Source organism: Pleurodeles waltl, chromosome 4_2, assembly GCF_031143425.1.
Source record: "Pleurodeles waltl isolate 20211129_DDA chromosome 4_2, aPleWal1.hap1.20221129, whole genome shotgun sequence".
NCBI classification, from domain to species: domain Eukaryota; kingdom Metazoa; phylum Chordata; class Amphibia; order Caudata; family Salamandridae; genus Pleurodeles; species Pleurodeles waltl.
This window is the reverse complement of record NC_090443.1, coordinates 555,810,834-555,822,927: the sequence shown is the minus strand read 5'-3', so window position 1 is coordinate 555,822,927 and position 12,094 is coordinate 555,810,834. Positions and strand designations below refer to the sequence as shown.

Below are 12,094 nucleotides of genomic sequence, written 5' to 3'. Positions count from 1 at the left end.
TACCCCAGACCTTTTCCCTGCACCTCACCGACCACTCGCAGTGATCCCTTAGTTCCCATTTACCACCTTCTTAAGGCAGATGGGATCAGACCGCTGACATTGTTCCAACCGTAGTGGGTACTGCAAGCAAATTATTGCTCATTTCAGCCAGAATCGTTATTTCCTGACACATACCTTATGCCCTCACCTAAATCCGGCTTACTTATAATCGGGGCTAAAGTGCTAATTAATGTAGGGGGTTTAGAGGTGTGGTGAGGGCCACTACATACATTGCTTGATTTGTAAAATACGTTGTAGAGCCTAGAAGCCTCTGGCCAGAGCTGTCAAAGGTCAGAGTGCTGAATACCAGGGATGCCCAGACTTGATTACACCTCCTGCCACTTTAATCTACCACCAGGCACTCCCTGCCGTTTTATCTCACTTTTGAAGGTTCTTTTTCATCTATGCCTTCTCCCTGTGTCAGTTTTTCGGTTTTGCACTCTATTTTCATCTTTTGTGTTTTTCTCACTCTTGTTCTTGGTCTAAGACTCACGAGGAAAGGGTAAGAGCTGGTACCCAAAACTGAGTTCTGAGGGGTCCCACCTGCAACCACCAGCTCAAATTAAGCACTGGCTAGGAAACAGCACCTTGCTCCAAATTCCCTGAGACTCCAATTGGATTAATAATTTATCTAGTGTCAGATTATTGCAGAGGAAAGATGAGCTAAATTTCAAGTTGTATATTGTCGGACAGATGTGAAAAGGTTTCATGTTGTAACTCTGCCCATTTTACTTTTGCCTCTTTCCTGCACTTTTGAGCAGGGTGCTCTTGACGTAATTCAACAGTGAAATAAAGTTGCTTGCTTTACTTCATTTAATATTCCAGTGTCTACTTTACACCCTCTTAATTTTCGACTAAACAATTTCAATCAGAAATGTTCTATTAATAATACATTTTGGACCGTTTCTTGTGCTATAAATGCCTAGATACTGAAATAAATGTATGAGTAGAATGGTGGAACCAATGAAAATGGTACTCCCTCTGTTTGTCAGGATGCATTGATGTTTTATTTTTTCCGGTTTTTTTTTTTCTTCAAACGCTAAATGTCTGACTTTTATTGGGTGTTTTATAAACATCTAATACCATATATTGGTATCCTTGAGTAAATGTCCATACTTCCACACCATTGCCTTCGGGCAGTGAAGTCATATTTTTATTTTATGAGTGATTTTATGTTGAACAATAATTGTTTGTAGATGTTGACAATTACAGCTATTGTGTTCTGTGTTTCAGTTGACCAAAGTATGTTTGAGAACTCGAATACAGCACTCACGCCAAAACTGCAGAAAAACCGGTCTCTTTCGCATCTTGCAACACCCGCACAAGGAACCCCAATGTCAGGAGAGTCCACTGGGGTGGGCATCCTAATGGGGAGCACGCAGCACCTCAAGAACCTAGGCAAGGCTGTTGGGGCCAAAGTCAATGACTTCCTGCGGAGGAAAGAGGCCTTGAACCCGGAGGACATTGGGGTAACGGAGGTCAACAAAAACGTGGCATCGGTCTTGTCTGCCAGTCACAGCTCACTGTCCGGACTGATGACAAACTGTGAAGGGTGAGTACATGGTTCACTACATTCCAGAGAGTCATCCATTGTGCTATAACGTACGTCACCAAACATGTAGTATTTATATATTTATAAATTTTTCTGCAATACCGTGGTGTCACTCAGTATTTTTCGTAATAAGAGCTACTTATGTAAAATGAAAATTCATCCTGATCTACTAATATTATAAGTCTTGTGATAGTGACGACAACACTCAAGATTATATTAATGGCCACCATATGCAAGATCGCTAGCAGTGTTCATCACACAGTAATGTGGAGGCTTTGTCAGTTTGGAGTACCTTTACATGTGTAATACATAACAGCATTATTTACAATGCCCCTGGCACCAATATAAATAATGTTAGTAATACATGTCAGAATATTCTAATAATATCAGTTTTAAATATATTTTGGAACTTTTGCTGTGTTCTATACATCAGCTTATGAGTGCTAAAAACACAAGCCTACTAGTTCTTCAATTCACTCTCACTTTCATATACATAAATTAATTCAACCAAACAAAAGCTCCAAATTTAATAGGCTGGGCTGAACACAGGAGAGCTACTTGCAGGTAGCTAGAGAGCTACCAGGAGCTCTCGATACCTTGGCGAAGCCTGCTCTGTACTTTAGGCCTCGCAGCGGGCACAGAAATAAATGTGTATAAAAACCAATGGGATGCAACACAATTATTAACGCGAAAAGTTTTTTTTGTTGTTTTTTTTTTGTAGTGTTGGCCTATTTTTTAAGATACTCTTGTTTCAGCGTTAAACATTGATTCCATTATGCTATATTTGTCGAAGGGCTTAAATCGTTTTGTTTTTCCTTATGAGTGCATTAGCAAGTAACTACCTTATTCCTGGGACTGCGTACAGAAAAGAAAAGAATTATAAATCCAGTTATTGTGTATCGTGTGCCATCTAGTGGTTCGATTGGAAAAGTTCACTGTTTTCCCTTAATAGTTCACCATTGTTGGGCATAGCTGGATATCTTAAATGAGACTTCTCGATGTCCAGCCAGGGTCACAGGAATTAAGCAGCAGTAGAGAGCCAAGTTATTCGGCAGGGTTGAGTAAATTATGCAGCGGGAAAAAGTAAATAATGTGGCACATTTTGTGATCCTATTTCTTTATTATTTTGTCATTTTTACATTTGTTAATCTGGGTATTGGTTGCACCTCAGTAGTACCAGTTTAACACCCAAATAGTGCAACAAGCAATAGATAGGTGACCAGTAAGCCTTTGCAAACAGCCTTCCACTGCATTTTAGTAATTTTTCAGCTGTTTGCGCTAGAATTTTTTTTCTTTTTTGTTAAAATCTGTATATTATACACCAGATGATGGATTGTGTGGCAAATACAGCAAATCTGTAATTATGCGGAAAAACGCCACAGCTGCACAATCGCATAATTTCAGTGGCCCTGTCTATGGCATCAACCAGCACACGACAGCGCGGCCCATTGGATTATTATTATTTTCAGTTTGGGTCATGTGCAGTTGAGTTTTTCACAAATTAATTTTTCAAGGAAAACCAAGCAAAGAAGAATACCTCAGAATCACTTCCAAGACCATTTTTTCTGCAATAAAAAGGAGCAATTTTTACTGTTTTGGTGTATGTTACAACTGGGCCTAGTGGCTGACAGAGACCATGTTTCAAGGCTTTCTGTTTTCAGACTGTGAAGTTCGAACTCCGTCATCCCACATAAGAACTTCTTCCCACCTTAAATTCCGAAAAGCTGTGAACACTTAGCTAGCACCTGCCTCAGTTCTCTACACTGCAATGAACCACGACTTGCTACTTCTGGCAGACAAATTCTTCACAACATGAAAGAAAACCACATTAAAAAACGAGTGGGTGGCTCGATTTATAATCCCAAGGACTGAGCATTTAGAGTTGTGTATATTGCCAAAGCAGAACTTTAATAGTCTTCGACTCCTCGAAGACCTACGCAGATGTAAGGGTACGGCTAAGTCGTCACAGTGAGACTGGAGATCCCATCAAGTCCTCTATCCGAATACCCCATGCATCCTAGCGTAATGCAGACCATCCAGTTGGCTCCATGACGCTTTCCCTTTCCTCCTGCCTCTGCCTGTCCCTCTCAGCTATATTCCTAAGAGTTTACAGAGCAGCTGACCCAACTGATGCATTCAGCATGGGAAACGAAGTAGAATGCATAATGAAAATCCTAAAGGTAATATGCCACCTGCAGCGTAGCTCATACCTGCCAACTAGCTAATATTATAAACTGCCTCTCAGACATACTCCATCACACTACTTGATGTTTCATTCAAAGAAAGATAAGAACACCTCTCTGGTCACCCATGCAAGACACAAATTGCTTCCAATTTAGGTTTGCAACAGATATAACCAGGCACTCGCCATGGTGTAGTGTGCTACCCATCCAATAAAGTGCTTTGGCGTTAAAAAAGGACTGCCTAATTGCTACAAGATAATACATGTGGAAAATGTTTGTACTTTTAAATTTCTTAGACGGGGAGACCAGTATCAAATGCTCCAAAGTTTTTTCCAGGTCCCAATAGTTGGTTCCAATTGTCTGACAACTATCAAGTTTGTAACATTAATTTGCCACAAAACCACAAGAAATCAGGTTGCATGCATTATGGAAGAAGTAAACCTAAAGACCTCAGAATGACAGGTTCTGTACACCATGCCATAGGACAGATCAGTATCATTTACCATGGTGGAATAGACAAGGGATGCACGTAATGATGGACTTCAAGGGTTTTAAAGAAATGGATCCCAATGCCACTCCAAAATAATGCTTGGGTAATTTGTGTAAAGAATAGTAGAACAACTGTTTCAGAGTGTGAGAAAATTAAATATGGCAAGATTCAGCAGATACTTATTTTGAACACTTTGAAACTTGTGGATCAGGTAATGGTTAGATTTAGATTTCCTGCATCCTAGTCACCAGAGAAGGCTGCCAAATTCCAAATTATGGGTACTCACAAACATTTTCCAGGGGGCTAAAAGTTTTGGTGCGTGGTGTGACTGAGTGCCGCATTGATGTCAATAGGGTGGCAGCCTATTGTGGATGAGAATGTAAGGTGGTCATAGGGGACGCAAAGCGTGTCTATCTAAATGTTGAATTGCACATTGTGGAATTAGAAAACCTGATATCAATCCCGGCTTCCCCACTTGACCAAATTGTGTGATTCTTTGCAACTGTTTTATTTCACCCTTTCTCCTTTTTATTTATTATCACCCATAACAGGTCCTTGAAATATATGACTTCAGAATGTGCGCTGTTTAGAAGCTTTTCTGTTTTTTTTATTATTGAACTATACTGTTGTCCATGTATAATAGCAACCCAGGCTACTCAGAGGGTGTGCGTAAGAACTGGCTTGCCTTTTAGTTTACTATTTGCATTATTGCCTCACTAGGGTAGAAGTATGAAGGTTTCTAAATTCATGTTTGGAAAGTATCACATTAAAAAAAAACAACACTTCTTAATCCACTGATAGAACCTTACATACTAAGGTGATATGCTCCTGAATGGAAATTAAATACAGTTTTTGAAATTTGGAGAGAGTTTCATATTTTCACACTTTTGTTGCAAGATGCCTTTAAAAAAGGTGTTTACTAAAGTTAAGTGGTGCAGGTCACCTAAGTTACTTCCTTTCTTTGACTTCAGTTAACCTCTAAATAAATGCCTGTCCTTTATTTAACACATTTCTCAATGTTGGTGCTGAGTCAAGAAAACAGCAGCCCAGTGCTGCTGACGACCAGGGGGCACATGTAAAAATCAGGAAGGGCTACAAGCAGGTCCTGGGCCGTACTTTGAGTATCACTGTTTCAAATGAAACATAAACTCAGGAAACTATTGAAAAAAAGCTAGGCAGTGCCAAGTTGGCCTGAAGGGTAAATGGAGAATTTATTGGTACCCCTTCTTAGCAGGATTTAGGGCCCAGAGGGCTGTAAACAGCAGTGGTGTCTTCTGAACCCTGCTGAGGCACAGCACTGCATAGCTGCTCTGAAAGGAGCCTGTTGCTCCCTCCTTTCGCCACATGATGCTGTTGCATATATCAAAGGATAGTTCACTGACTGAGTGCTTGTGAGTGAATGCCAAAATGTGTCAAAGGGCGCATCCTTTGTGTGTGTGTGTGTTTGTCTTCTTTTGTGAGTCTGTGCATATCTGGAGAAGGGTAGGATAAGTAGTCTAGTAGCTAGAGTTGTTGACTTTGGAACATGAGGCCTTGGCTCAACATCTTGTGAATCTGGGCTAATCAAGTAATCTCCCTAGGCTTAAAAAATAAAAAAATAAAATGTGGCACAGAGTCTGGTTCTGGTGTACAGTGCTGCAGCGCCCTTGGGCCAGGTTCACGATATAAAAAAAAAAGAACCTTTAATGAGAAAGGTGAGGAAGGCTCAGTAATGTACTATTAATCCCTGTAATGCCCCACCTCTTTTAAAGTTCAGCTGCCTCCAATGAGGACAAGGTGTAGCTGAAGAGAACCTATGATTGTCATTTTGTATACAAAACTAGGGTTTTAGGCTTAATTTTTCCACAGTGCTTGATTTCCTGCAGCTATATGGTCTGCTCAGAAAATTGGATCCTAGGCGGTCTGTGGTAAGCAACAATTGCAACCTATAAACAACTTACATAGACTTTTTTTCTGTTCTGTGCCTCAGCTGTTTAAATGTGAAACATGTTCCAATGTCATTCCAGAAAAACTCGTTCTTAGCGTGGTGCTGATGATCATAGGGTGATCAGATCTCCTCGATTTGTCCAGACAGTCCCAAGTTTTCAAAGACTGCCCCAGTGTACCTATACTTTTAGTATAAATCAGTACAGTTTTCGAGAAAGGCCGGGGTGAGAGCACACGTTAATTACAGTTTAGTGCATACTCACATTTCCAATGACCATCTTCTCACCAGGGACAACTAGATTTTTTAAAGAAGGCTGATATATATGGTCAAGGTCCAATGCTCCCTTCCAATAATTAAGGCCCAGTATAAGATTAGACTGTTGGGGTTTGGACCAGTTTTCCCCAGGGTAAGTAAACTTCTAGAAATACAAGAGTTGAAAACCCACTTAGGTCATTTTTTTTTAAATATTTTTTGTTTTAAAGAAATCTTTTGTTGAGAATGTTAGTCACAGATAGGCAATAATCCATCAGAGTTTGGTATTGTGCTCAAGTTTGTTTATTGATTCAAACTTCATAATTGTACTGGAGATAACATAAGTGAACAGCCGACAAGTGTTTTGCCCCATGTGGTGCATTCACCTAGGGCTTTTTCAAGGCTGTAAATAGTAAGCAAGAGTAAATGAGAAGATGATTCTTCAAGTGCGAGAAAAAGTGTCAGTGAAGACCATGCAAAAGTGCACCCCGTTGTGCAAGGTCAAAATATTTAAGAACAAGTGAGAGCAAAAGAACCCTGATAATGGTGCGGATTAGTGAAAAAGGTAATAGTATATGTATATATATATATATATATATATAGAGAGAGAGAGAGAGAGAGAGAGAGAGAGAGAGAGAGAGAGAGAGAGAGAGAGAGAGAGAGAGAGATATTGATTGGATCTAGTTGAAGGTGTGTAGATATAGCGTCCGTAAAAAAAAGTATACTTTGGAATGAATACCTAGATGAAATATTGAGGAATGAGAGAAATCCGTGATGAATTGAAGATAAGAAATCAAGAACCAGTAAAGAGATAGGGAGAGTTCTGGCCCTGCACAGTTTATAGAATAATCATCGTGAGTTAGTAAGGTATAGTAATCAGATAAATTATAATGCAAAGATATCATACCATTAAAATACTCATCAAATAAGGTTAATTTTGTGAATTGTTGGCAATCTAAAGATTCCTCAGGAATAGAATGTCCGGAAGAAACAAGTACACACGCATCTGATAAACCAACAGTACATTTTTACGAGGAAGTCAGAAGACATCGTCTTGGTACAGCACAAGACAGCCATACAAAACTGCCAAATACTACAACACCAGAACCAAAATTACTCAGTATACAGACAAGAGCACGCAGCAAGGAAGCCAGACACAGAGAACAAATCAAGAATTAATCGTTAATTTATTGAATCTGACATTATTGACACCCCAAAGTGAGATATTAAGCAGGGGCCTTTCATTTTGCCCCACTCATCACTGGGATCTAGTTCAAACCAAGATAGACCTTTTCAAATTCACTCGCAAACTCAAACTCAAGTCTTTCTTCGCCTCCGTACAACCCAAGTCTAATTTACCTCAGCAACAACAAATTTCCAGCAACTTTACAATTCAAGATTTGGAATCGATACAGTTGCTCACCAATCTCTCCAATATAGGGGAACAAGACCAATCCCTCACCGAAATAGCTCAAGCATTAAATATTGATACAACACTTTGTCAACAATTTGACCTTCCAATTAAATCTACTTTCACTCCTATACTACCTGCAGGCAATGCCATAGACCTATTCTTTACAGCTATGATGGAGGATCTTGACCAACAATATTGCAAATATGCAAAAAAAAAAACATTACCTCCCATCCAACATCAACTCTGACCAAATAAAGGCTATTACAGAACTACAGAATAAAAATGTTCTTCTTAGAAAGGAAGCAGATAAGGGAGGCAATGTTGTTCTCCTTAACAAAAGCGACTACTTGAAAGAAATCTATAGACAAATCAAGGACACTACATGCTACAAAAAACTTCCTTCGAACCCAACAAGGGAAATTCAAGCAAAACTTAGAACCTTATTAGATGATTGGTGCACCAAAAAAATCCTCACCCTCGAAGAAAGTAATTTTCTTTTTATTCGACATCCTACTATACCCCCACACTATACCTCTTACCAAAAATAAATAAAGGAGGGTTCCCTCCAAAAGGAAGACCTATCATTTCGGGCATCAATTCCATTTGTTCCAATTTAGGCACTCTTATAGACTCTGAATTACAACCTTTCATGCATAATCTACCTTCCTTCATCAAAGATACTAAGGATATATTGCAGAAATTGCAAAATATTGATCGCAACCTGACTACATACTAGCTACCATAGATGTAGTCAGCTTATTTATCTCGATTAAACATCAAGATGGGATTGAAGCGGTCAAGAGCTGCCTATCAACAAGATCAGTGCACTTTCAAAAACGTAATGAGATGATCGTTGAAATGTTATCTTTTTACCTTAAGAATAATTTCTTTATTATTAAAGGACAATATTATTTACAACTACAAGGTACAGAGATGGGAGCCAAATTTGTGCCACCATATGCATGTATCTTTATGGGAGCAGTAGAAAGATACTGGCTTTGGAATGATGACGTGGAGCACTTTTCTCGACACATCATCTTTTGGGGTCGCTACATAGATGATATTCTTCTTATCTGGCAGGGACAAGAATCATTACTCCACCAATTTTTACAATCCCTAACGCCCAATAGATGGAACATCAATGTAACATATCAAAATTCAATAACCACAATTGAATTTTTAGATCTTATACTGTATATTGATAATGACAAACTGCATACTTGCTTTCATAGAAAGAGCAAAGCAGCTAATTCTAACTTACATGCCTCCAGTTGCCATCCACAGAGTATGATTCATAATATTCTAGCAGGTGAATTCAGACGAGCCAGATTGAATTGCAGTAACGAAAAGGATTATGAAAATGTTTCCTCTGAAATGATTGAGCAACTGTCTACCAGACGGTATAACATGTTGAGTTTAAAAAACACCAAGGAACAGTTTTCTAAAATGGATCGCAATGTTATCCTTAACAAGACAAAAACAACTGCTCAAAAGACGCTGATCCGCTTTATCACACATTTTTACAATGGCCATCAGTTTATTCGTAAATTACTTTGCAAGCATTGGTACCTACTCTACAATAATCCATCAATCAACCAATGTATCTCTCGTTTCCCACAAATTGGCTTTAAGAGATCCCCCAATCTCAGAGATAAACTTTGTTCTTCTTTTTACAATGAAAAATCAAGTCACAACTTCATGCGACTTCCCACAGGTTTTTATACCTGTACAAAGTGCTCCATTTGTAAATTGGGCCTAACGAAAACAAAAACAATCACCATTAATGACCAACCATTTACGATACATGACTTCATTAATTGTGAAAGTATCAACACAGTCTATCTTATCAAATGCTCATGCAACAAAGCCTATATAGGAAGTACAACTAGAGCACTTAAAATACGGATACAAGAACATTATTGTAACATTCAATCAATCAATCAATCATAGTATTTATAAAGCGCGCTATGTACCCGTCAGGGTTTCGAGGCGCTGAGGGGGGGGGGGGGAGGGGAGCGCTGCTGGTTTATCGGTCGAAGAGCCAGGTCTTGAGGAGCCTTCTGAATGCGAGGAGGTCCTGGGTCTGGCGAAGGGATGTGGGGAGAGAGTTCCAGGTCTTGGCGGCGAGGAAGGAGAAGGATCTGCCGCCGGATGTCTTGCGCTGGATTCGGGGTACGATGGCGAGGGCGAGGTTGGCGGATCGGAGTTGACGTGTTGGGGTGTAGAAGTGAAGTCTGGTGTTGAGGTAGGAGGGTCCGGTGTTGTGAAGTGCCTTGTGAGCGTGGGTCAGGAGTTTGAAGGTGATCCTCTTGTCTACCGGGAGCCAGTGGAGTTCCTTTAGGTGAGGGGAGATGTGACTTCGGCGGGGTATGTTGAGGATCAGTCGGGCGGAGGCATTTTGGATACGTTGGAGGCGTTTGATGTCTTTGGTTGGGATGCCTGTGTAGAGTGCGTTGCCGTAGTCAAGTCTGCTGCTGACGAGGGCCTGGGTCACCGTCTTTCTGGTTTCTGTTGGAATCCACTTGAAAATTCTGCGGAGCATTCGGAGGGTGTTGAAACAGGAGGAGGAGACGGCGCTGACCTGTTTGGACATGGTGAGGGCGGAGTCCAGGATGAAGCCGAGGTTTCTTGCGTGGCTGGCAGGGGTGGGTGGGGGTCCGAGGACGGAGGGCCACCATGAGTCGTTCCAGGCCGAGGGAGTGCGTCCGAGGATGAGGACTTCCGTCTTGTCGGAGTTGAGTTTCAGGCGACTGTTGTTCATCCAATCGGCAATAGATTTTAGTCCCTCGTGGAGGTTTGTTTTGGCGGTGAGCGGGTCTTTGGTCAGGGAGAGGACGAGCTGGGTATCGTCGGCGTAGGAGATGATGCTGAGATGATGTTGGCGGGCCAGTTGAGCGAGGGGGGCCATGTAGACGTTGAACAACGTGGGGCTGAGGGAGGATCCTTGGGGGACGCCGCAGATGAGGTTGGTGGCTTTGGAGCGGAAAGGGGAGAGACGGACTCTCTGCGTTCTGTCGGAGAGGAAGGATGAGATCCAGTGGAGGGCTTTATCTTGGATGCCGGCTTCCTGGAGGCGGGTCAGTAGGGTGCGGTGGCAGACGGTGTCAAAAGCGGCTGATAGGTCGAGGAGGATGAGGGCTGAGGTTTCGCCGTTGTCCATTTGATGTCTGATGTCATCTGTGGCGGCGAGGAGGGCGGTCTCAGTGCTGTGGTTTTGTCTGAATCCGGATTGTGAGGGGTCCAGGATGGAATTGTCTTCGAGGAAGTGGGTGAGCTGAGTGTTGACGATCTTCTCGATGACTTTCGCTGGAAAAGGGAGGAGAGAGATCGGACGGAAGTTTTTGAGGTCGTTGGGGTCAGCCTTGGGTTTTTTGAGGAGGGGTTGGATTTCTGCGTGTTTCCAGCTGTCCGGGAAGGTGGCAGAAGTGAAGGAGAGCTTGATGATCTTGCGGAGTTCGGGGGCGATGGTGGCGTTTGCTGAGTTGAAAACATGGTGGGGGCAGGGGTCCGTGGGGGAGCCTGAGTGGATGGTGTTCATGGTTGCTATGGTTACTGCCTCGTCCACGTGGGTCCAGGCGGTGAGGCGGCAGTCGCGGGAGGAGACGTCGGGGGTGGGGTCTGGCGGTGGACCGGTGATGAAGCTGTCGTGGATGGTGGTGATTTTCTGGTGGAAGAAGGTGGAGAGGTCGTCGCACAGTTTCTGGGAGGGCGGGATGTCGTTGGAGTTGGCTTTCGGATTGGAGAGTTCCTTCACGATGCCGAATAGTTCTTTGCAGTCGTGGGCATTGTTGTTGATGCGTTCGGTGAAGTGGGCGCGCTTGGCGGTGCGGATCCGTTGGTGGTGTTCGCGGTTGGCGTTTTTTAGGGCGGCGAGCATTCAAAAGGATAACGTCAAATTCCCGTTAGTTGAACATTTTGTGAAATGTCACACGTTCTTTCACCTTCAGTGGCCTAATGCAACTCAAACAACATCCTCAAGGAGATAATCTTGAACTACGACAGAATGAAAGTAGACTTATTATCCATCTTGATACTGTACGTCAAGGTCTCAATGAGGATCCTGAATGGCACTATTGGTTACAACAATTAGGTCAATTTTATAACCTTCAGAAGTGATTGCTTTTGATGATTTAATCACTTATATTTTGATGTAATGTCAACACTATAGAATTATTGTCTTCTTACAATCATGGTGTTATGCAAATGTTTTAGGTAACCTAATTAGATTATACAATGA

General features: G+C 41.8%; 1 protein-coding gene across 2 annotated transcripts in view; it reads left to right on the top strand.

Annotated features, from left to right (window-relative positions):
- Window positions 1-12,094, top strand: part of NOS1AP (nitric oxide synthase 1 adaptor protein) — a 768,603-nt gene that overhangs the window by 741,595 nt on the left and 14,914 nt on the right. For both annotated transcript variants that reach the window (XM_069232106.1, XM_069232105.1), the window contains exon 11: window positions 1,273-1,591. In XM_069232106.1, the coding sequence (XP_069088207.1) occupies window positions 1,273-1,591 (319 nt within the window). The remainder of the gene's footprint in view (window positions 1-1,272; window positions 1,592-12,094) is intronic.